Source organism: Giraffa tippelskirchi, chromosome 7 (genome assembly GCF_054371585.1).
Source record: "Giraffa tippelskirchi isolate mGirTip1 chromosome 7, T2T-mGirTip1v1.2.pri, whole genome shotgun sequence".
Lineage (NCBI taxonomy): Eukaryota > Metazoa > Chordata > Mammalia > Artiodactyla > Giraffidae > Giraffa > Giraffa tippelskirchi.
Window position 1 is genome coordinate 108858706 of NC_137281.1, and position 25948 is coordinate 108884653.

The 25948-nt window shown below is 42.2% G+C and overlaps 2 protein-coding genes across 10 annotated transcripts in view; one reads left to right on the forward strand and one right to left on the reverse strand.

Moving 5' to 3' along the window:
• The window catches only part of APH1B (aph-1B gamma-secretase subunit), a 68242-nt gene that overhangs the window by 7757 nt on the left and 34537 nt on the right, over positions 1 to 25948 (reverse strand). For 4 of the 9 annotated variants that reach the window (XM_081507489.1, XM_081507491.1, XM_081507490.1 and 1 more), the window contains one exon: positions 20814 to 21008. In XM_081507489.1, the coding sequence (XP_081363615.1) occupies positions 20841 to 21008 (168 nt within the window). In that variant the 3' untranslated portion in view covers positions 20814 to 20840. Of the gene's footprint in view, positions 1 to 17523; positions 21009 to 25948 lie in introns of those variants that run through there. The other 5 variants (XM_081507488.1, XM_081507495.1, XM_081507487.1 and 2 more) reach the window with 2 other exon arrangements.
• LOC145512841 (uncharacterized) lies at positions 7719 to 16334 on the forward strand. Its single transcript, XM_081507480.1, has 2 exons — positions 7719 to 8998; positions 9851 to 16334. The coding sequence occupies exon 2, from the start codon at positions 11745 to 11747 to the stop codon at positions 12837 to 12839; it is 1095 nt and encodes a 364-aa protein (XP_081363606.1). The 5' UTR covers positions 7719 to 8998; positions 9851 to 11744; the 3' UTR covers positions 12840 to 16334.

Consider the following 25948-nt stretch of genomic DNA (forward strand, 5'->3'; position numbering starts at 1 on the left):
ACTGACTATTGATCCAATTATTGGTTCCACCTTAAAGTCTCCTCCCCTTCACTCGGCTCCCTGAAGGCCTCCTACTGACCCTTGGGAAACCCTAGGGATGGGCACCACCTTCTGTCCCTGTGGACCACTGGCCACCGTGATGATGGTCCATTTAGGACTTCTGTATTTATTGTTAAGAATGACTGTAATGAAGACATACAAATATGAGAAATTGTCAATAAAATGTTTTTTTCAGATCAGACTAGTTTTTGGAAGTGAGGCTAAAAGTATTACTATTGGCAAAGCAATAGTAGTTTGCAGTTCCCTGTCTATGGTGATAGGGAACAAGTCAGAATGAATAATGATGTCATTTGCAGCCAGGTCATAGAACCCAGCTCCAAAGGAAAACACACGGATGCCCTAAAGCATTTTACCAAGGATGCGGGCCTCCGACGTGTGCAGCCCTGGTCACACAGGCACACTTAGAGGATCTTGGGTGTCTTGAGTAATCAGGGACTGACTGGCTCAGGGAGAAGCAGGTATCTGAGCTGAGCCTTGAAGAATAAGTCATATTTGAATAGATGAATATAAAAGAAGGAGCCATGGGATTTCCCTGGTGGTCCAGTGGCTAAGATTCCACATTCCTAATGCACGGGGCCTGGGTTCGATCCCTGGTCAGGAAACTAGATCCCACATGCTGCAACTAAGAGTTCGCATGCTACCACTAAAGATCCCACGTGCCGCAATGAAGATGGAAGATCCTGTGTGCACAACTAAGACCCAGCACAGCCAAATAGATCAATTTTTAAAAGTACTGGAAAAAAAAAAAAGAGAGAGGAGGAGTCATTCCTAACCAAAGTGACCTGAATACAGGGAACGGGTCTCATGTCTCTTTTTACTTTAGTAGGTATTGTACCTAGCAGGTTGGTAGCATCTCTTGGTTGCCTGACTTTTACCTTATTTTGGACTCTTTTTGCTGTCCCCCTCCATATAATCTTTTGTCTAAATCCAGATTTCACATTCTGGTTTGCTAAAGGAAGCACTTCTATAAAAGTTACAAATGGGCACCATCACTGTTTGAATTATTAAAAAAGCTTTGGATTTTCACTTCAGTTGCCCTAGGACCAAGACAGGTAAACTGTTCAAGGATAACTCTGCTCCAGTAGGAGATAAAGCAGTGAGTCCAGCTTTGGAACAGAACCATTACTAACCTCTCCAAGCCCTGATGGTCTCTTCAGTTGGAACACAAGGATTCTTTGGTTCCTCCCCTTTGTTATCCTTCCTGGTGTCACAGCCATTTGCAGGGATGAGGCCAGAGGGAAAGAGGCACAGAGCTCCTGCATAACACCCATTCCTTACACTTGCTCCCATCCCATTGGGATGGGGGTAGGGGTGGGGGAGGTTGGAGGAAGCACTTCCTGGAGCGAGAAACGAGCAACAGAAATTATCTCCCTTCTCTCCACTGCCTTTCTCTCCGTTACCTGAATGCAAAGTGCATCTGGGCTGATGCTCAAAGAGGTGTGTTGATGAGAGCCATGGATGGTGAGGAGATTCAGTCCTCCTCCAGCTTACCCATTACCTCCTCATCTAAATGCAGCTAAATGGACAATCCAGGGCCCAGAGTCCAACAGAAATATGATAAAATATAGTGTGATATGTGAAATTTTAAAGTTCTAGTAGCCACACCAAAAAAAAACCTCCCACAAAAACCAGTGATACTTTCATAATATATTTTATGTAAACCAGTGGATTCAAAATACTATCATTTCAACATGTATTTTGATGTGAGTGATTTTCATTCATTTTTCCCTAACATCTTTGAAATCTGGTGTGTATTTTATACTTACAGCTCATCTCCATTCAAATGCTAAATTTTCACGGAAAATTTCTGATCTATATTTAGATTTCATAAAAGTTTACAGTTGAAAAAGTGTGTTTAGGGACTTCCCTGGTGGTTCAGTGGTTGAGACTTTGCCTCAACACAGGGAGTGCGGGTTCAATCCCTGGTCTAGGAGCTAAGATTCCACATGCCTTGTGACCAAAATACCAAAAACATGAAACAGAAGCAATGCTGCTGCTGCTAAGTCACTTCAGTCGTGTCCGACTCTGTGCGACCCCATAGACGGCAGCCCACCAGGCTCTGCCATCCCTGGGATTCTCCAGGCAAGAATACTGGAGTGGGTTGCCATTTCCTTCTCCAGCGCACGAATGGGAAAAGTGAAAGTGAAGTCGCTCAGTCATGTCCGACTCTTAGCGACCCCATGGACTGCAGCCTACCAGGCTCCTCCATCCATGGGATTTTCCAGGCAAGAGTACTGGAGTGGGGTGCCATTGCCTTCTCCGAACAGAAGCAATAGGGAAACAAAATTCAACAAAGATTTTAAAAATGGTCCACGTTAAAAAAAAAAAAAACTAAAAAAAAAAAGCATATACACATACTCAAGTTGCTCCAACATAAAATTTTCCAAATAACTGAATCAATTATCAGCTTCTAAATTTAAATTAAAATAAAATAAATGGAGTTTCTCAGTTTCAATAGCCACGTTCCAAGCACTCAGCAGCCACACCCAGCCAGTGGCTGGTTCAGTCACTGTACTGATATGGAACCCTAGCCGCCTCTGACAGACGCTTTGGAAGGGTTAGACCTAGATGACTATCACATAAAATAAACCTGGAAGAAAGCCCTGGAAAGTGAAGATGGGGGACAGGAGACAGAGGATGGGGAAATCCAGGGAGGTGGACTGGGAGGACAGGAGAAAAGAGGGCAGGCAGGAAATCAGGCTGAGGCAAGCAGGCCAGCAGACATTAGGCATGGCTCTCCTTCTCCTTGCAACTCTTCCACTTCTGGGGGTCCCCAGCCCTCCTTGCCCTGGCCACGCCCCTCCGCCACACCCTGGGGTCCAGGTGCTCAACAGTGACATGGCCTAGGGCATCCTTGCCTTTGAGAAGGTTGGGCCATGGGCACGAGGGCATCTGGTTAACTTCCGGGGACCTCGCTGAAGGACCCTGGCCAGGTGCAGGACCTCTCTCCCCATTTCCTCGGAGTCCTAACATTCCCTTATGGGACACGGTGTCTCCTCTCTTCCAGAGCCTGCCATCCTGAAGGGGGCAAATGCCTGAAACCCATGTCTCTTGACTTGTTAGCTGTGCCCTATCCCTCACGTAAGAAGGAGTCACTTTCCTTCAAGGCGAGGGGAGAAGCTTGAGACCCACTTACAAGAGAAGACGATACCTCCAGGGCCGCCTGCCAGGCAGTAGAAGTGCCACTTGGGCAATGGGGATCATTGTGGCATCACCATGCACATCCACATTGGACACAGTCCTCTGGCTCAGATTCAACAGTCGCGAGGTATAGGGGAAGGTGTGAGGCTGGGGCAACGCCATGGAGGAGAGTCCCACCCATGCCCTTCCACTATAGAATGGCTGGACAGAAACAAGGGTCAGAGTGCTTTGTGGTACAGAATTATTCACCGTAAGAAAATTATTGCAGGTCAGCATAGCATCGAGACTGCAGTCAACCAGGGACTCAGTAATGCCTCCCGCCTGTACACTCTTGACTGTGTCAGTGCATCTTCACGCCCTTATCCAACAACCCAGGGAAAGAGAAAGCCCTGCCCCGATCTTACAAGTGGAAAATGAAATAAGGGCTGGTGCTCTGGGCTGAGTCATGGCCACAAAACTCCCTAAGTGTAGGATCTTCAATGACAGTGCAAGGTCCACCCTCCACAGCTCCAGTGACACGGAAACACCTTCATGTAACAGAATTTACCATGCTTTTCACAATCATGCCACAACCTCATAAAACCCTACACGATAAAGACACTAAAGGCCTTTGTGACAACAATTTCTGGAAAGTCAACCACAACCCCCTGCCTCCAATCTGCTTTGTAACGTTAAACTCTAGCATCTGCTCAGAAAAAGTTTGATCAAGTTTGATGACTACTGCTAGCAGACAAAGAAAGAAAGAAAGTGAAGTCGCTCAGTTGTGTCCAACTCTTTGCGACCCCGTGGACTGTAGCCCACGAGGCTCCTCCATCCGTGGGATTCTCCAGGCTAGAATACTGGAGTGGGTTGCCATTTCCTTCTCCAGGGGATCTTCCCGACCCAGGGATCGAACCCAGGTCTCCCGCATTGCAGGCAGACGCTTTAACCTCTGAGCCACCAGGGAAGCCCCTAGCAGACAAAGGAGTCAGCTTAACTCCGGGGATGTTCCCCTCACCTCTAATTCAGTGAACCAAATTTCCCAAGAACACGTTCACTGAACTTTCTCCTTTTCTAAAGCCGAACTGGAGACAAGGAATAAATACACACACACATATAAACACATAAACACACACACATATAAATTCCATTTGTATAAAATTCTAAAAAATGCAAACTATACTGAGAGAAACCCCAGATCAGTGGTTGACTGGGGATGAGGTGGGGGATGAAGGGATTACAAGGGATATGAAAAATTGTTGAGATGATGGAAATGCATGCTATCTTGATGGTGGTGATGGTTTCTCTACATATGTCAAGACTGCTCAAATTTTATACTTTGACTAGGTGCAATTTCTCTTACATAGATTATACCTCAATAAAGCCATAAAAAAGAAGAAGAAGAAAAACCCCATAGAGCCAAATAACATCCTGCCCCACCTGGCATTTCCATTCAGAGCTTATCCCCCTGGTGCATCAAGGAGATGCCTGGTCAGGCCTGGAGCACATCTCCGGGACTTGTCCTGTTGGCAGGAGCCCAGGAGAGAGTGTGATCTCTACTCACATGACCGCTGTGACCTCTCCACACTGTAAGTCAAAGTCATTCTTTCTGCCTGAGTTCACTCATTTCAAATATTAACTTATAATTACCTGCAATGAAGACAACAAACACAGGGCTTACAAGTTCAAGGGCACACTGAGACCTCTATAGCAGCTCTGTGCCAATGGTGACAGAGTTGACCAGCTTCTTTGAAAGAAGCAAAGACTCTTCTGGTGAGGCAGGTAACATAAACAGTTAGTTCATCTGTTGAAACTAGTGTCCCAAGCTACCTAGACATCCAACAACAGATCTCATGCATCTTAATTTCACTGCTTCCCAACCATTCAACACATACCCATTTGAAAAGTTTTCTTGAATATGGCACATCCTTTTCATGTAGAACAAACATGGTCAGGAGCTCATCACTCCCTCTGAGCCACTGGGTAAAATCTGGATTAATCTTATGTGATACAATAAGAAATAGGTACGTGGTCTTTGTCCTCAGTTCCTGGCACAGACATCCTAAATGTTATTTATAAGAAGCCCCTTTAAGCCATACCTCAGCTGATGCTAAAGAGGTGATGAAGGATTTGCCTTGTGGTCCAGTGGTTAAGAATCTGCCTGTTAAGGCAGGGGACATGGGTCCAATCTCTGATCTGGAAACAGTCCACATGCTGTGGGGCACCTAAACCCATGTGCTACAACTACTGAGTCTGAGTCTGCGCACCATGAATACTAAAGTCCATGGATCTAAAGACTGTGCTTGCAACAAAAGAAGCCACCACAATGAGAAGCCTGCATCCCACAATTAGAGAGTAGCCTCTGCTTGATGCAACTAGAGAAAGCCCAAGTGCAGCAATGAAGACCCAGTGCAGTCAAATTAAATAAATAATAATTTTTAAAAAAAATGAGGTGATGAAGCTTGGAGGATGGGGGCTGGTTGCCAGAGGAAACAACCATGAAGGGGAGAGTGGCTGGGAATTGAGCTCAATCACCAATGCAGATGATTTAATCAATCTTATCTGCGTAGTGGGACCTCCATAAAACTCTAAACAGTGAAGTTCAGAGTGCTTCCAACGGCGGCGCTAGGATAGGGGTGCACCCACAGAGGACATGGAAGCTCTGCGTCCTTTCTCCATACCTTGACCTACGGACCGCTTTATCTGGCTGTTCATCTGTATCCCTTGTAATATTCTTTATGACAAACTGGCAAATGTAAGTAAATGTTTACCTGAGTTTTGCGAGCTGTTCTAGCAAAATATCAGACTTGAGGAGCCATGGGAACTTGCAATTTATAGTCAGAGATACAGGTGACAACCTGGGACTTGCAATTGATGTCTAAAGTAGGGGCAGGCTTGGGATTGAGCCCTCAACCTTTGGTGTCTGCAATATCTTCAGACAGTTAATGTCAGAACTGAGTTGTTAATAAATTGTAGAACACTTAGTTGGTGTCCACCAAGAACTAGACAACTGCTTGGTGTGGAGAAACCTACAGGTTTGTCAAAAGTGTTAAAAGTAAAGGAAACAGTATTTTCCTTTCTCTCTCTTCTATCATTCAAAGTAACTTCCAGCTGACTTTCTTTCTCATACTTCCTTGTTCAATAGCAAAGATTTAATGAGGAACCACCGTCTGCTTTAACACAGATTAAGTGATGGTGATTCAACCATGCTTTAGATACAGTACCTGTATTCAATGATAACTGACATCACAATCTTATTTGAGGAAACAGACAGAAACCATTAACCATAATATATAAAAGAGTTGTGTGAAAAGATGCTACATGTCTTATCAACAAAAGGACTAAACAAACCATATATCCCTAAGATGGAATACCATTCAGCAAAAAGTTACAACTTACTGATATACCCCAAAACATGAATCTCAGAAAATTACCTTGAGGAAAGAAGTCAGATACAAAAGAGTACACTTTGTGTTATTCCATTTATGTGAAGTTTAAAAGTAAAATTAATGTACGGTGACAGAAGTTGGAAACAGCCATTGCTTCTGTGGAAGCCACTGCCTCTAGGAAGGAAGGGAGGGAACCACTTAGGGAGCAGTAAACATTCTACAGTTTCACTGGGGTGATGGTTAGACACGCAGACACATTTTCAAGACTCATCCAATTGTACACTTCTAAGATCCGTGCATTTTTCTGTATGTACATTATTTCTGGATTTAAAATGTGTATATATATACACATGAATGTTAAGAAATCACAGTAGAAAAAGTCACTTTGTTTTTCTGAGTCTAATTAGGAAACACTTCACAAAGAGTGACACTTGAGCAGGACCTTGAAGGAAGAACCCCGTGTTTTCTGGGTGGAGCTAAAAACAAGAAAAAAGATGTGGAGGTTTGAGTCCCTGGTGCACAGTAAGCAGAGGTTTCAGGGACATGTTTGAGAATGCCTGGGAAGAGAGGATAGGGAAGGGTACGAGGCAGGACAGTAGTTGGGATCAGAGTGTGAAAGGCCTTGTATCATATATTTTATGATACATAAAATATCATATACTTTCTTCTTTTTTTGATAATACCTTCTTTTTTTTTCAATTTTAATTATTTGATTTTTTAAAAAATCTTTTTGGCCATGCCATAAGGCATGGGGATCTTAATTCCCTGACTAGAGATCAAACCCTCATCCCTGCATTGGAAGCGTGGAGTCTTAACCCACTGGACTGACAGGAAAGTCCGCATATATACTTTCCAATAAGGACAACAAAAAAATCACAGAAGTCCTTAGATTATGTTTTGGCGGATTCTGTAAATAATATCTACTCATCCTTTAAAAATACAAGTATTTAATTATGTAGTAAAAAAAAAAAAAATTGGCTGCACACCAAGACACGTGGGATCTTAGTTCCCTGATCAGGGATCAAACTTGTGCCCCCTGCATTGGAAGGCAAAGTCTTAACCACTGAACCTCCAGGGAAATCCCCTAATTATGTATAAAGCCAAAAAGTCCCCCATAATCTTAACTCTCGAAATAGTCATAGCTAACAATTTTTTTTTTTTTTGCCATTCCATGTGGTTTGTGGGATCTTAGTTTCTCAGCCAGGGATGGAACTCACGTCCTTGGGAGTGAGAGCGCAGAGCTCTAAGCACTGGACCACCAGGAAATTTCCACTAAAAATTTAATTTTATCTTTCCACAATTAATGTATGTTTGTGTGTTAAACATTCATTTTCATACATTTAATAAATAGATCTCACCTGCTTTAACTATTGTATTCTTGGTATCTAGCACAATGTCTGGCATATTAAAATACTGAATGGAAAAATTATACTGAATGGAAGCAATTATACCTTGCTTTTGTTTTCTAGCATATTCCAAATATCCTCATTCTTTTTAAATGGCTGAAAAGTGTTCTGCAATTGGAGGCAAAGCTCTATTGACAGACAGACATTACAAATTCTTTACAGTTACAAGACTTTTACAAGATGCTTATGTACCTGTATCTATTTCTGGAGGATAAATTCCTAGAAAAGGAACTGCTGGCTCAAAAAATGCACATCTCATGGACTCTAGAAAGATGGTACTGATAAACCTACTTGCAGGGCAGCAATGCAGATGCAGACATAGAGAACAGATCTGTGGACATGGTGGGGGAAGGAGAGGGTAGAACGAACGAAGAGAGAGGACGAACAAAGAGAGTAGCATGGAAACACACACACCACCATATGGAAAATAGACAGCCAGTGGGAATTTGCTGTGTGACACAGTGAACTCAGCCCGGTGCTCTGTGACAACCTATAGGGGTGGGATGGGGATGGGAGAGAGGTACAAGAAGCAGGGGACATATGTATACCTGTGGCTAATTCTTGTTGATGTATGGCAGAAACCAGCACAGTATTGTAAAGCAATTATTTTCCAATACAATTTTTTTTAAAGACAATAAACTTAACTAAACAATTTAAAAACACACATCTCAAAATCTTATCAATATTTTATAAATTTTGCTAAATTACCACCCAAAAGGATTGTACTGGTTTGTTTGCTGATAACAAGCTATTCCAACCTTATCCTCAACAATTCTTTATTTTATTGAGATTGACATACAGCATTGTATAAACATAAGGTATATGGTATAATGACGTGACTTACATATATCATGAAAATGATTATCACAATATGTTTAATGAACATTTATTATCTCATACAGATAAAAAATTAAAGAAACTGAAAAAAATGTGTGTGTGATGAGAACTCTTAGGATTTGCTCTCTTAACCTTCACATATAACTTACAGGAATGTTAATTACTGGAGAAGGAAATGGCAACCCACTCCAGAACTCTTGCCTGGAAAACTCCATAGACAGAGGAACCTGGAGGGCTACAATCCATGACATGACAAGAGTCACACATGACTTAGCAACTAAACGACCACCATCACCAAAGTTAATTATATTTATCATGTTGTACATTATATCCCTAGTACTTATTTAACTTATAACTGAAAGTCATAGTAGTTTATGACTGCTTTATCCAATTTCCCCCTCCCCCTACTCCCCGCCTCTGATAACCATATATCTGATCTTTTTCCATTTGTTTGTATGTTTGTTTGTTTATTTCTCAAGTATAACTGACCTATAACACTATGCTAGTTCTTGTTACATATGTAGTGATTTGGTATTTCTATATAATTCAAAATTATCACCACAATAAATCTAGTTACAAAGTGTCACCATCCAAAGATACTACAGTTATTGACTATATTCCTCACACTGTACGTTTCATACCCATGACTCATTTATTTTGCAGCTGGAAGCTTGTACCTCTTAAATCTCCCTCACCTATTTCTTTCCTCTCCCCACCCCTTCCTCTAGTAACCATCTGTTTTGTTCTCTGTTATCTATAACTCTGTTTCTGTTTGTTTTTAAAATTTCACATAAAAGTGAAATCATACAGTATTTGTCTTTCCTTGCTGACATTTCACAAAGTTTAATACCCTCATGTTGTTGAAAATGGCAAGATTTCATCCTTTTTATGCTGCTGCTGCTGCTAAGTCGCTTCAGTCGTGTCCGACTCTGTGCGACCCCGTAGATATCAGCCTACCAGGCTCCTCCGTCCATGGGATTTTCCAGGCAAGAGTACTGGAGTGGGTTGCCATTGCCTTCTCCACGTTCTTTTTATGGCTGAGTAATATTCCATGGTATTATATATATACACACACACACATATATAAATATATTGGGCTTCCCTTGTGGCTCAGCTCATAAAGAATCTGCCTGCAATGCTGGAGACCTGGGTTTGATTCCCAGTTGGGAGGGTCCCCTGGAGAACGGAAAGGCTACCCACTCCAGTATTCTGGCCTGGAGAATTCCAAGGACTGTACAGTTCATGGGGTGCAAAGAGCTGGACATGACTGAGTGACTTTCACTTCAATATATATGGCACATCTTCTTTACCCATTTGTGTCTGTTTTCATCCTGAAATCTGGAGAGACAAGTGAATCCAGAGAGTCACAGCTGAGATTTGCTTACATAGAGCAAAAGTTAGTGGAACCATAAACTGGTAGGAACACTTAAATGCTAATTTTGACAAACTGCTCAAGTCTGAGTATGGAACAGCATAAAAGTAAGAAATTCCTAAGACAAGGAATCATGGTATTGGCATAAAAAATAGTCTTAACAGCCCCACACTTTTGAGGGCTTTACCTCCAGGAACTCCACCAAATTCTCAGTGAAGAGCCCTCTATGGCTTTGGCAGGGAAAGAGTAAGGATAGTCATACTAAAATATGCCCAGAGTGTTCTCCATAACAAAGGCCTACTCTCCAGGGGAAAAACCAACCAAACAAACAGAATAGTACAAGAGCTTTATCACACTTGTCTCACCTAAGGGGAGGAAAAGAACTAAGAGACATTAAGGAATGTAGGCTCACCAAAAAACAGATTGAGTCTTAAGATTACAGGACATCTCCTTTTCCACACCAACCTTACTGTCAACCAACAGGGCTCCAATACAAGAACAGTGGATTACAGTTCAAAGATCTGCAAGACATGGACTTTCTTTGAGAAGGAGCACATAGGAAAGCCCAAAGTCAAGAGGGGAGACAAAAGCAAGGGCACTAGAAGGATCTGAAGCCTCTGGTACTTAGAACTGCAGCAAACATTAAACATCGTCCAACTCTTGCTCACACTGACAAAAAACTTATATTAAAGGCCTATTTACTTCAGGAGCGGTGGCTGCGTGGGCACAGGAGGGCCGAGAGGAGTTACTCCACATTTAAGGTCAGGAGGGACCGTCGTGAGTACGTACCCCTTGTCCAAGGTAAGAAGCAACAGCTGCACTTTGCTGGAGCAGCCGTGAAGAGATACCCCACGTCCAAGGTAAGAGAAACCCAAGTAAGATGGTAGGTGTTGTGAGAGGGCATCAGAGGGCAGACACACTGAAACTATAATCACAGAAAACTAGCCAATCTGATCACACGGACCACAGCCTTGTCTATCTCAATGAAACTAAGCCATGCCATGTGGGGCCACCCAAGACAAATGGGTCATGGTGGAGAAGTCTGACAGAATGTGGTCCACTGGAGAAGGGCATGGCAAACCACTTCAGTATTCTTGCCTTGAGAACCCCATGAACAGTATGAAAAGGCAAAATGATGGGACACAGAAAGATGAACTCCCCAGGTCAGTAGGTGCCCAGTATGCTACTGGAGATCAGTGGAGAAATAACTCCAGAAAGAATGATGGGATGGAGCCAAAGCAAAAACAATACCCAGCTGTGGATGTGACTGGTGATAGAAGCAAAGTCCGATGCTGTAAAGAGCAATATTGCATAGGAACCTGGAATGTTAGGTCCATGAATCAAGGCAAATTGGAAGTGATCAAACAGGAGATGGCAAGAGTGAACGTTGACATTCTAGGAATCAGCAAACTAAGATGGACTGGAATGGGTGAATTTAACTCAGATGACCATTATATCTACTACTGTGGGCAGGAATCCCCTAGAAGAAATGGAGTAGCCATCATGGTCAACAAAAGAGTCTGAAATGCACTACTTGGATGCAATCTCAAAAACGACAGAATGATCTCTGTTCGTTTCCAAGGCAAACCATTCAATATCACGGTAATCCAAGTGTATGCCCCAACCAGTAACGCTGAAGAATCTGAACTTGAACAGCTCTATGAAGACCTACAAGACCTTCTAGAACTAACACCCAAAAAAGATTTCCATTTCATTACAGGGGACTGGAATGCAAAAGTAGGAAGTCAGGAAACACCTGGCGTAACAGGCAAATTTGGCCTTGGAGTACAGAATGAAGCAGGGCAAAGGCTAATAGAGTTTTGCCAAGAGAACTCACTGGTCATAGCAAACATCCTCTTCCAACAACACAAGAGAAGACTCTACACGTGGACATCACCAGATGGTCAACACCAAAATCAGATTGATTATATTTTTTGCAGCCAAAGATGGAGAAGCTCTATACAGTCAGCAAAAACAAGACTGGGAGCTGACTGTGGCTCAGATTATGAACTGCTTATTGCCAAATTCAGACTTAAATTGAAGAAAGTAGGGAAAATCACTAGACCATACAGGTATGACCTAAATCAAATCCCTTATGATTATACAGTAGAAGTGAGAAATAGATTTAAGGGACTAGATCTGATAGACAGAGTGCCTGATGAACTATGGACAGAGGTTCGTGACACTGTACAGGAAACAGGGATCAAGACCATCCCCATGGAAAAGAAATACAAAAAAGCAAAATGGCTGTCTGAGGAGGCCTTACAAATAGCTGGGAAAAGAAGAGAAGCGAAAAGCAAAGGAGAAAAGGAAAGATATTCCCATCTGAATGCAGAGTTCCAAAGAATAGCAAGGAGAGATAAGAACGCCTTCATCAGCAATCAATGCAAAGAAATAGAGGAAAACAATAGAATGGGAAAGAATAGAGATCTCTTCAAGAAAATTAGAGATACCAAGGGAACATTTCATGCAAAGATGGGCTCGATAAAGGACAGAAATGGTATGGACCTAACAGAAGCAGAAGATATTAAGAAGAGGTGGCAAGAATACACAGAAGAATTGTACAAAAAAGATCTTCACAACCCAGATAATCACGATGGAGTGATCACTCACCTAGAGCCAGACATCCTGGATGCGAAGTCAAGTGGGCCTTAGAAAGCATCATTACAAACAAAGCTAGTGGAGTTGATGGAATTCCAGCTGAGCTATTTCAAATCCTGAAAGATGATGCTGTGAAAGTGCTGCACTCAATATGCCAGCAAATCTGGAAAATTCAGCAGTGGCCACAGGACTGGAAAAGGTCAGTTTTCATTCCAATCCCAAAGAAAGGCAATGCCAAAGAATGCTCAAACTACCGCACAATTGCATTCATCTCACACACTAGTAAAGTAATGCTCAAAATTCTCCAAGCCAGGCTTCAGCAATACGTGAACCGTGAACTTCCAGATGTTCAAGCTGGTTTTAGAAAAGGCAGGGGAACCAGAGATCAAATTGCCAACATCCAATGGATCATCGAAAAAGCAAGAGAGTTCCAGAAAAACATCTATTTCTGCTTTATTGACTATGCCAAAGACTTTGACTGTGTGGATCACAATCAACTGTGGAAAATTCTGAAAGAGATGGGACTACCAGACCATATGACCTGTCTCTTGAGAAACCGGTATGCAGCTCAGGAAGCAGCAGTTAGAACTGGACATGGAACAATAGACTGGTTCCAAAGAGGAAAACGGTACGTCAAGGCTGTATATTGTCACCCTGCTTATTTAACTTATATGCAGAGCACATCATGAGAAATGCTGGGCTAGAAGAAACACAAGCTGGAATCAAGATTGCTGGGAGAAATATCAATAACCTCAGATATTCAGATGACACCACCCTTATGGCAGAAAGTGAAGAAGAACTAAAGAGCCTCTTGATGAGAGTGAAAGAGGAGAGTGAAAAAGTTGGCTTAAAGCTCAAAGTTCAGAAAACTAAGATCATGGCATCTGGTCCCATCACTTCATGGGAAATAAACGGGAAAACAGTGGAAACAGTGTCAGACTTTATTTTTGAGGGCTCCAAAATCACTGCTGATGGTGATTGCAGCCATGAAATTAAAAGACGCTTACTCCTTGGAAGGAAGGTTATGACCAACCTAGATAGCATATTTAAAAGCAGAGACATTACTTTGCCAACAAAGGTCCATCTAGTCAAGGCTATGGTTTTTCCAGTGGTCATGTATGGATGTGAGAGTTGGACAGTGAAGAAAGCTGGGCACCGAAGAATTGATGCTTTTGAACTGTGGTGTTGGAGAAGACTCTTGAGAGTCCCTTGGACTGCAAGAAGATCCCAACCAGTCCATTCTAAAGGAGATCAGTCCTGGGTGTTCATTGGAAGGACTGATGTTGAAGCTGAAACTCCAATACTTTGGCCACCTCATGTGAAGAGTTGACTCATTGGAAAAGGCCCTGATGCTGGGAAGGATTGGGGGCAGGAGGAGAAGGGGACGACAGAGGATGAGATGGTTGGATGGCATCACCGACTCAATGGACATGGGTTTGGGTAAACTCCGGGAGTTGGTGATGGACAGGGAGGCCTGGCGTGCTGCGATTCATAGGGTCACAAAGAGTCAGACATGACTGAGCGACTGAACTGAACTGAACTTACTTCAGTTACTATTACCCAATACATATGTCCAGCTTTCAGTCAATAATTACAAGGCACATTAAGAGGCAAGAAAAAACATAGTCTATAGAGATAAAGGGATATTCAGATTTTCTAGTCCTTCTTGAGTAAGTTTTTATTTAATTAAAAATTTTTTTTCTTCAAATATTGGCTGCACAAACTCTTCCTTGAGGCATGAGGACTTTTTCTAGTTGCAGAGCATGGCCTCGAGAGTATGCAGGCTCAGTAGTTGTGGGAGGCAGCCTTAGATGCCCCGAGGCACATGGGATCTTAGTTCCCCATGCATGCATGCTAAGTCACTTCAGTCGTGTCCGACTCTATGTGACCCTATGGACAGCAGCCCACCAGGCTCCTCTGTCTGCAGGATTCTCTAGGCCAGAATACTGGAGTGGGTAGCCATTTTTCCCCAACCAGGGATCAAACCCAAGCCCCCTGTATTGGAAGGTGGATTCCCAACCACTGGACCACCAGGAAAATCCCTTGAGTGAGCTTTATTAAAATGGAATTTGTCTACATCATTTAAAATTTTAATTTGCCTTTAAATTCTTCATAATATTCCCTTTTTATTTAATAATGTAGACACTGTGGTGATATCTTCACTTATTGCTGATATTCATATTTTGTACCCTCTCTTTTCTCCTTATCAATCTGGACACAGTTTTACCAACTGTATTGATTTTCTCAAAGAACCAGATTTTCATTTGATTGATTTCTCCACTGTTTTTCTGCTATCTGACTTATGCTATTCTTGTATGCTCTGCTCTTCTGACTTCCTTTCTTCTGCTTATTTTAGCTTTAGTTTGCTCCCCTGTCACTAAAAACTTTTTTTTGGCCACACCTCTCGGCATGTGGGATCTTAGTTCCCTGACCAAAGATCAATCCCATGCTCCCTGCATTGGAAGTGCAGAGACTTAACCACTGGACTGCCAGGGAAGTCCCTCCTCTGTTTCTAAAGTAAAAGTTTAAGTTCTTGTTTTAAAACATTTTAACTGATCTAATATAACATTTAATGCTGAAAACATCCTACTGCATTCTCTCCTCAGGGACTCTACTTTGGCAATTATCCCCTCTACTACATCAATTTTTCCCTTTCCACTGAATCATCCCCATCTTCTTACAAACATGCTGTTACAGTACAATATTATAGAGGAGAAAAAAAAAGAAGAATGCCCTCTCCTGGCTCCCACATCCTTCTTGGGCTATCATCCAATTCCCCTGTTATAATTACATGGTTATCTGTATTCTACATGCTGTGGCTACCTCTTTATCTCCCAATCCCTATAATCCACTCCGTTTAGGTCTTCACCCCTACACTTAAATTACGTTTATCAAAGTCACCAGAAAATTTCATCTCTCCATATGCAAAGATCAATTCTTATTGTTAGTTAGAATTCTCATGTTAGTCATTGCTCAGCAGCATTTAACATACCTCCCCCTAGCTCCCAGGCCACCATGCCCTCCTGGTTTTTCTTCTTTCCTCAGTGATCACCCTACCTCTATCTGTCAATTGGAGTGCACCCAGAGTTCAGCCCACAGTCCCACCTTTTCCTCTGATATACATCCATGACCCAGGTACCCTTCTTCATGTCTAAAACTTTAAGTATCATCTTATGTATTCAAGCTATTCTATATCATTTCCTAATTTGTAGTGCATTTTGTAGCTGCCTTATATATTCTCTAAAAACAATGATCCTCACCATCTTGTTCTTTTCTACCCTTTTAAAGTCTCTCTCTCTCTTACACATACCCACACAATAAAGTATCTGATACAATGTTCTGTGCATGGTGAGCCTTGATTAAACACTGTAGATTCCATCTCTAATTTTGCTCAAGCACAGAAAATATGTATAGATCTACTATTAGGGAGAAGCAGGATTTACAGTGACCCACACTTAAGCAACAAGTACCACCTACTAATTATTGAATGTTAAAGCCAGGGCTCATAATCTACTGTCATCCCCTTAGAATGTGTCAAATCCCCAATTCTTCTCCTGAGGCTGAGACCATAAGCCTGGAGTGGTTCCTTCACTCAGCATTTTCAATGAGGCAAAGGTAAAATACGTCGTTCTTTCCATCGGAGGTTTCTTATTTGTTGAGGCTGGTCACAGGGAAATCCCTGTTCCAACTAAATATCAAACAAATAATAATTAAACTAGAGCCACAATTTCAGTGCAGAAGGAACAGAGAAATTGTACATGAATCTAGGCTGTTATCTGAGGAAAGCCTACCTTTTCTCTTACCTCACAAGTTATGTTTTTGTTACTACTTTTTAAATTATTTATGTATTTATTTGGCTGTGTTGGGTGTTAGTTACAGCACTTGAGATCTTCGTTGCAGCATGCAGGAGCTTTCCTTACGGGGCACGGGATCTTTTGCTGCGAGGCACGGGCACTTCCAGGCGGCACGCGGGCTTCTCTCGTCACAGTGCTCAGGCTCAGTAGTTGCAGCAGGCAGACTTAGTTGCTCCATGGCATGTGGAATCTTAGTTCCCTGACTAGGGATCAAACCTGCATCCCCTGCATTGGAAGGCAGATTCTTAACCACGGGACCACCAGGGAAGTTAGACCAGAATCCTTGGTTCCTGAGGATACTTCACCGAATAACACAGTTAACATAAATGTGGAGCAGCCTCATTTTAAACCAGTATCAGGACGCATCACATGGTATTGAGTTTCAGGCCCTAACAACTCTCTGTGTAACCTGTCTGATGGTTACAAGGCCAAGCTCAGCCCTTTAGCCACACTGACTCCACACCAAGGGAAGGAAAAACAAAAATGACTCTACAGGCTGCTCAGGGTCACTGGTAGAAACTAAACTGTGCTATCTTGGTCAACCAACTGCCATCTTTAGCCAGGATTCCATGATGGTTTATAAATTTACTATTTTACAATTACTTAGGAGACTTTTTCAAGGGCATTCAGGACCTTCGAGAATTCTCCTCCACTAGGTTTATGACATCTCAAGGAATTTGCCTGCACCAAACTGCTTCTGAACAAACAGAAATGAAATCAGCGTTTTGAATTTTAAATCAGAAAACAAAGATTTCTCTTTGAAAAGAATCTCAGAGTTGACCAGTTACAAACAACATACAATCAAATTTTATAAGAGGGAAAAATTGTAGTAACAGATACTGAAGGATACACTATTCCAAAGAAGAGGAAACATGAGAAACAAGTCGTGACAATCTTTTTATTGTTTACTGAAAAATACAGGTCTGGAAAGAGTCTATTGCATTGTGTACTGAACGTAAGGTCTGATGCTGCAAGTAAACATGACATAACAGTATAACTTATATAAAATGATACATATTATACACAGAGACAGTGACCAGCCCTCTAAACACTAAAATTTAATGGGATGAAGCAAAGTCTTTTATTAAATGAGAAATGTAAACATTGCAATCATATTCAAAGTGCTCTAAGAGAAGAACTCTGAAACTGTTTTGTTGTGACATCTGTTTACCTGGAGTTAGGAATGGTGGGGCCTCAGGAAAACTAAGTTAACAAAAAGCCGACACTCTCAAGGAGTTCTTCCCAGGGAGCCAGCTGCTGACACCTAAGACAGGCTGCCATCCTGACTTCTCTGGAGCCCTCAGGCCCACTCTGACCATTAATCCATGTCTTAGGGCTAGTGTGAGGCCAGAGGGAAGAGGATCAGGTAAGAAGACACTTCTGTCATGACTGCTTGTTCTGCACCAACTCTATGCAATAAGAATACCTAGCATTTTTGACCCGTAACTGCCACTCCCAGCAAAAAATGAGATGTGCTTGAGAAGAAAAATATTAATGTTGGGAACAAAAGCCATCTTCTATACAATCTGCAGATACCATTCATTCCTTTCAGCCATGTTTTCACTAAGCTCGCAAAGAGGCTGCTACTACTCTATTGCCAGTCACACAGGCCACGATCCAGGGTAACAAAACATCTCCAGCTACAACCACTAACTCAAATGAGTTAAAAAAGAATAAAAATTTATTAGAGAACCATAATCAATTTCAATGATTCACACGGCAACAGAGTCAAGCGCTACAACAACATTCACATTCCACAGTCAACTTTAACTACAGCCTCACTTCCCTCTAAACTGAGAAAGCCCCGTGTGGAGGAGAACATAAAAGATTTCCACCATCACCTCCTCTCCAAACACTATTAGGGCTCAGAAAGTTCCTTAGAGGTAACAAAAGCAAAAAAAAGAAAAAAGATAAAAAGAAAGCACACCTCAATATATACACACAACAGAGGAAGGCTACTCTCCCTCTGGGCTTCCTTGGCATCAGGCAAAGCAAGGTTATTTGCAATAACAGTGCCTAAGCTGACTATGGCAACACTCACAAGAGAAATAAGGAGTTACAAAGTTCCTTTATTCATAGGTAATCACAGATTACTAAGTAATTACTAAATTATTTCCTGAATTAAAACGACAGTCTCACCATCAAAGAAAATTTTCTTCCTGCCTGAGATGCTTTATATAAATGAGATTTCACAATATCCCAGATTCCTAATATTGACCTATTAATGCACAGAAGACATCCTCAGAGCTCAAGTATGAGTAATATCAACATTCTCAGATATGTCTACACTTTAAAGATCAGCAAATATTTTACCAGATTATCCATTCAAGAGATTTGTAAGTCAACCGTTATAACCAACTGTATATTTTTCTTATCCTGTTCATCAAAGAACACCATGTTCCAATAGGAATGAAGCACAGTTCAATGGGTATATAATTCCCTTCAACTCTGCACAGCAGATTTCACTATTCAGTCTCTATGTCCCTGACTCTTCTATAACTCACCTAGTCTAAAGAAAATCTTGTATAAAGGTAGAAAATTGCAAATCCCAGCAAAAACATTGGTGTCAGTGCTGAAATAAACTTTAGGGGAATAACAATAATTGCTTATGGAACTGTTTATAGTCTTGCCAGAAACCCTACTGTTCCTGAATCCCCAGATTGAAAAATTCAAACAATTTAAACATGAGAGGGGATTTCACTGATAAAGGTCTGGTTCACTTGTAAGGTTCTGGTTCTTAGAATGATGTGTGACTAACCCAAAATACTGGCTGCATTTCCACTTTAAACATATCTGTTAAATTCTTGTCAAATTCTCCCATCTGTCACCTCACTGGTGAACTGTCTCATTTGCTGCTTCTATTTCGCCTGGCTCTTCTACTGCACATATGGGATTAACTGAGGTTCTCACTTTAACGTGTATGGAATTTCCATTTCATACCAACAGTTCCCTAAAAGTCATCAACAGGGAACAATTTCTAGCTTAGTAAAGGCACCATTCCTCTTTACAGAGGAAACCAAAAGAGTCGTTTGGAAGGTGAACAAACATCTTAGATACTCCTATAAAGGGAATGTTCTATCTGCCAACAAAATCCAGAGACATTTACAAGATCTAAAGATTACATGCACTATAGTTATAAAAGCATGAATTTGGCAAATTTAAGACATATTCCTAATTTTCCACTACACTGTTTGGGGGGAATGTGCTAGTTAATATCACAGGAGCAGATTACAAGTGTCAACAAGCTCTACTGGCTCGTTCTCCTCCTGCTTTTAGTAAACTTCTGCCAGCTCCAGTGAAGCCTGTCCCAGGGTACATCACTCAGCAACCTGCAGAGCTGCTGAGAGATAGAACAACCGGCTTCAGGTCAACTAGTCCAGCAGTGAGCACTCAGCTGGTAAACACTGCCCCGGGACAGAGCCCATGAAGAGCCTTAAGCCCAGGACTTACAGAAGTTGCACAAAAATTCTTGGTTTTATATCATCTTCCCAGGAAGTTGGAAAACAATTGGGTTTTAGTTAAAGAAATGGAACCTATGCTCAAAAACAATGTAATGCTTCAAAAAAGCAAAATCGAGATTGGAAAGAGAAAAATACAGTCTATTCATCAATAGCTTACTTTGGCTAAATGATCATAGTGTCAGTGCAAGTTATTATTGTAGTTTGAAGCACGGCCTCCCATGTTCTCATAAAACAGGGTACCAGTGAAGTACACAAAAACAGTTCACAGAGATGATAGCCCTTTAGCCTTCTGTGACTTCAGAACTCGAAAGACACAGGCTAACCAGGATTTATATTCAGATACTAGCTCAGTGCAGGCTGAGCTAAGAGATAGCAAAACATCTGATTTTTATTCACCTACAGTGTGCTCAGGAAGTTCCTATTTGGGCAGCGATGGTTCTCAACCTGGCTGCACATAGGTGTCATCTAGGAAGCTTTAAAGGATTACCAAGTGCCCAGACCAATTAAATCTGGAGATGGAGCCCAGAGATCAGTATTGTTTCCCCAGGAAGTTCTAACATGCACAGGCTGCACACTGCAGATGTATCCCTTTCAGAAAGCTGTTGCATGAAAGTCAAATTGTGTCTAGATAGTTTGGTTTCTTCTAAATTCCACCAGGAAAAGGGATGTTTAGAAAAAGGCACAGTTGTGCTTCCTCTAATGAGGCAGCTTACTGTTTGAGAAGTGCTGGTTCTCGGAGGTTATCTGGCACGCTGGTTGAAGAGGAGGAAGTCCTTGTCTTGGCAGAGCAGGCAGAGTTTCAGGCTTCGGCAGCTGCCTCCAGAAACAAAGAAGGCCCAGACGCCCGTGAGCACCATGATGATATATGCCAACACCAGATTTAATCCATAATGAGGACTGATGAAAGTCTGCAGAGGGAAAATAAAAGCAACCTTATTAAATACGTGGAATAACCTAAGATAATGAAAAATATGAAATACTTTCAATAGTGGAGGTTTGTTTCACGAAACATCTGAGGTATGTCATGGGCCCACAGACACACAGGAATTAACCTGGTCAACAGACACTAGCCCATAAACCTGTGCTTTGCTGTATTCAAAAGGCAACTCTCGAAGGTAATCAGAAGCCAGACCTAATGAAATACCCAATAGAAGACAGATGTTATATAACCAGGGTCCAGTTTATAATCATTTTTGTGTTAACTGGCTCTGAGAATTAAGAAAGTAAGACAAGTCTATGTTGAAAGTGAAAGTGTTAGTTGCTCAGCTATGTCCAACTCTTTGTGACCCCATGGACTGCAGCCTGCCAGGCTCCTCTGTCCATGGAATTTTCCAGACAACAATACTGGAGTGGGCTGTCATCCCTTCTCCAGGGATCTTCCCGACCTAGGGATCAAACCTGGGTCTCCTGCATTGCAGGTGAATTCTTTATCATCTGAGCCACCCTCCGTAATCAAGGGAACAAGAGGGAACAGCATCTCTTTTTCAGCTGCACAACTGCTGAGGGTTCCAAAAGTTTATTTAAAAACCACTGATGAGGTGCCACAAGGTACTAGTGAAGACCACAGTGCCTACCCTAACGGAGCTTATAGCAGTAAGGGAGACAGGCAATGAATGAAGAAACAAATAACTAATCACAGGGACATCCTTGGTGGTCCAGTGGTTAAAAATCTGCCTTCTAATGCAGAGGACATGGGTTCGATCACTGATCAGGGAACTAAGATCTCACATGCCAGGGGCAACTAAGCCCACACGCCACAACGAGAGCCTGCACACTGCAATGAAGACCCAGTGCAGCCAAAGTAATAAATAATTAAAAAAAAAAATTACACATTGTGATAAATGCTAGGACAAAATAACTACAACTGAGATGGTGTTAGTAAAGGTTAAGAACAAAGTGATCTACTCAGGGTGAACAAGGAAGGTGATGAGAAAACGGCATTTAATCTGAGACTTACAAGAGCAGGTGTGAGCCAGCCTGGTTTAGACTGAGGGAGGGAACCCAAGAGGGGCAAAGAGTTTGGTGCAGCTGAGGATCTGAGAATCACTATAAATGATGTGTAAGGATGGAGGGCAAGCACTGAGATAGGAGAGGAAGGCAGGGGCCAGATAGGCATGTTGGTGCTAAGTATGGATTTTATCCTCAGAACAATGAAGGGGTGCAGAAGGGTTGTAGGCCAGGGAGCCGAACGATTTTAGATTTTTAAACTGCAGAGAATGGATTCAAGGAGGCTATGGTGAAAGCAGGGAGGATAGTTAAGAAGACTCCTCACTGAATGAGCAGAGTCCAGGGCGGTGGTGGAGAGGGAGAGGGTGGATGATAGGAAGTGACAGGACTGGACTTGCTGGTGGATGGAATGTGAGAGAAACAGAGAGCCCAGGAGTGACTTCCATGGTTCTGGCTTTAAGGAAATGGTGATGCTATTTAAAGAGCTAGGCAAGACTTGAGGAAGACCAAGCTTAAAAAACTTGGGGAAAGACTAAGCTAGGAGTGATATGTGGGAACCAAGTCCAAAGAGGACATGCTAAGAGTGGGATGGCTCTGCGATTTCAAAAAGCAGGTGTCAGGGGACTTCCCTGGTGGTCCAATGGTTAAGAGTCCATGCATTCAATGCAGAGGCACAGGTTCAATCCCTGGTCGGGGAACTAAGATCCCAAATGCTGTGTTGCCTGGTCAAAAAAAAAAAAACCCACAAAAACAGGTGTCAGGTAAGCAGTTAGGTTTATGAGTATGAGACTCTGAGGAAAGGCCTGGGCTAGAAGGAGAAATACAGAAGCACAGTCCATAAATGGCCTTAAAGCCACAGCTATGAATGGGATTACCCACAGAGCTACTATAGAGAGGAGGGAAAAGCGAAGTCAAGCTCCAGTTCTGAGAACAGTTATAAAGTGTTTGTGCTGTTTAGTATTGCAGGAGCAAATTAAAAGCACCAACACCACCCTACTGGCTTGACTCATACTGAAAAAGAGTTAGCAAAGGCATCTGAGAAGAGCAAGCAGTGAGGTGAGAGGGAACCAGGACAGCATGATGCAGAAGTCAAAAGAGGAAATGTTTCAAAGAGGGGGCGGTCAACTCCTTCTAAAGGCTGCTGAGATGAAAAAAAAAAAAACAAAAACAGCATCCTTTAGATATGGAGTGATGGAGGTCCTTTTTGATCTTGAAACATGAAGTCTTAGCAGAGTGGTTGGACACAAGCCAGAATGCACTAGAAACATGACAGAAATTTTGCTGTGATGCAGACCAGGAAAAAAAAGTCATGGCTAGAAAGAGAACCGGCAATAATGAAGAGTTTTATTTAAGATATGTATAGGGACCTTACTGGTGGTTCCCAGTGGCTAAGCCTCTGCAGTCCCAAAGCAGGGGGCTTGGCTTCGATCCCTAGTCAGGGAACTAGATTCCACATGCTACAACAAAGACCCGGCACAACCAAATAAAACAAAAGCAAGCCAAAAACCCAGATATTTCTATGTGCTGGTGAAGAAAGGGTAAGGCTGGTGATGTAGGACAGAAGGAGTAAGGTAGCAAAGAATTAGGTTTGGAGCCCAAACGGAGGGACTGGCCTTTGATAGGAGAAGGAATACTTTCTCTGCTCAACCTGGGTAAGGTGGAGAAATGGGTTCTTCTTAAGAAAGAGGAGGCTCTGATTGGGTCAGTTTGTCACCATACACCTCTACCCGGCAAGGTTTCAGGGGGAGTGCCCCCCGGCACCTCAGTGTCCTTACCTTCACCCTGCCTGCACATTCCCTTGGGCTAAAGCACTGACCCCTTTCTACCAGCTCTGGCCAAGGTAAAAGGCTGATTCTGCAGACAGTACCTTATGCAGAAAGAGTGCTTTTCTCAAGAAGCATCTGTGGGCATGGCAGGCACTGAGCATTTTCTCTTCAGGATCTCCTTCAGATTCTTCTTAAGAATAATTCTAGATCTCAAATCTGCAGAGTTTTAACATACTTTGTAGGGTGCTAAGCTACTGTCCATCTCTTTTATAGTTTGTTTCTTTAATAAGATTATCTCTTTTAAATAATTACAGAAACAATACGTGATTATTGTAGAAAATTAAAATGTACAAATGAGTAAAATAAACTTTAAAACTTGAAATTCAGATAGGCTAATTTTTACACAACATTCAACATTAAGAGAATGTAAAGACAATCACTTCATGGGAAATAGATGGGGAAACACTGGAAACAGTGTCAGGCTTTATTTTTGGGGGCTCCAAAATCACTGCTGATGGTGATTGCAGCCATGAAATTAAAAGACGCTTACTCCGTGGAAGGAAAGTTATGACCAACCTAGATTAAAAAGCAGAGACACTACTTTGTCAACAAAGGCCCATCTAGCCACGGCTATGGTTTTTCCAGTGGCCATGTATGGATGTGAGAGCTGGACTATAAAGAAAGCTGAGCACCGAAGAATTGATGCTTTTGAACTGTGGTGTTGGAGAAGACTCTTGAGAGTCCCTTGGACTGCAAGAAGATCCAACCAGTCCATCCTAAAGGAGATCAGTCCTGGGTGTTCATTGGAAGGACTGATGTTGCAGCTGAAACTCCAATACTTTGGCCACCTCATGCGAAGAGCTGACTCATTGGAAAAGACCTTGATGCTGGGAAAGACTGAGGGCAGGAGAAGAAGGGGACGACAGAGGATGAGATGTTTGGATGGCATCACCGACTCAATGGACATGAGTTTGGGTAAACTCCGGGAGTTGGTGATAGACAGGGAGGCCTGGCATGCTGCAGTTCACGGGGTCGCAAAGAGTTGGACACGACTGAGCGACTGAACTGAACTGAAAGACAAACCACACTGTAGGAGAAGTTATTTATAATACATATATCTAATAATGGAGAAGGAAATGGCAACCCACTCCAGTATTCTTGCCTAGAGAATCCCATGGACAGAGGAGCCTAGCAGGCTACAGTCCATGGGGTCACAAAGAGTTGGACACGACTGAAGTGACTAGGCAGGCATATCTAACAAAAGCCTCTTTTAGAGAATACCAAAAAAGAACCAAAAAAAAAAAAAAGACGACCCAGTAGAATGATGGGTAAAAGATGTGAACAGGCACATCACAAGAGAATTATCCAAATGGCTGATAAATATAGGAAGACACGCTCAACTTCATTCACCATCAGGAAAACGAAAATGAAAACCAAAATGTGATACCACTACACATCCAGTGCTAGATAAGGGTAACAATAAAGAGACTGTAGTACTAAGTGTTGGTGAAGAGGTGGAGAAAATACAACTCATAAATTAATGGTGGGAATATAAGTTGATACAACCTCTCTGAAACAGTGAGTGGTATGAACAACTGACATATGTACACCCCATGACAAGGAATTCTACTCCAGGTATATATCCAAAAGAAATGTGCATACATTTTTACCAAGAGATATACACTAGAATGTTCAAAGCAGTACTGTTCACAATGGTTAAAACCTGGAGACAGCATAAATGCCTCTCTGTTGTGGAAGCAATAAATTACGGTATAGTCATACCATAGAACACTATTCTGCAAAGAAACAGCAATCAATAGCTATAAACAAATTAATCTCACAAACAAAGATCGAGTGAAAGGAGTCAGAAACAAGGGCAAACATTGTACTCCTCTGTTTAAATAAATACCAAAAGGCAGGGCAAGCTATCGAGTCAGAAGTCAGGACCGTGGTTATCCCTGGAGGGGTGGTGGGGAAGCAGTGAAGTAGCACCAGGAAGCTCATGGGAGCAGATGTTTTAGCTTTCATTTGGGTTTAAGTGACATTGGTGTGTTCACACTGGGAAAATTCATCAAGATGTACACACTGGACCTTGGTGGTCCAGTGGTTAAGACTCTGCGCTTCCAATGCAGGGG

Excerpts from the sequence above, each read along its gene's own strand:
- LOC145512841 (XM_081507480.1), top strand. The coding sequence starts at position 11,745 with ATGATCTCTGTTCGTTTCCAAGGCAAACCATTCAATATCACGGTAATC.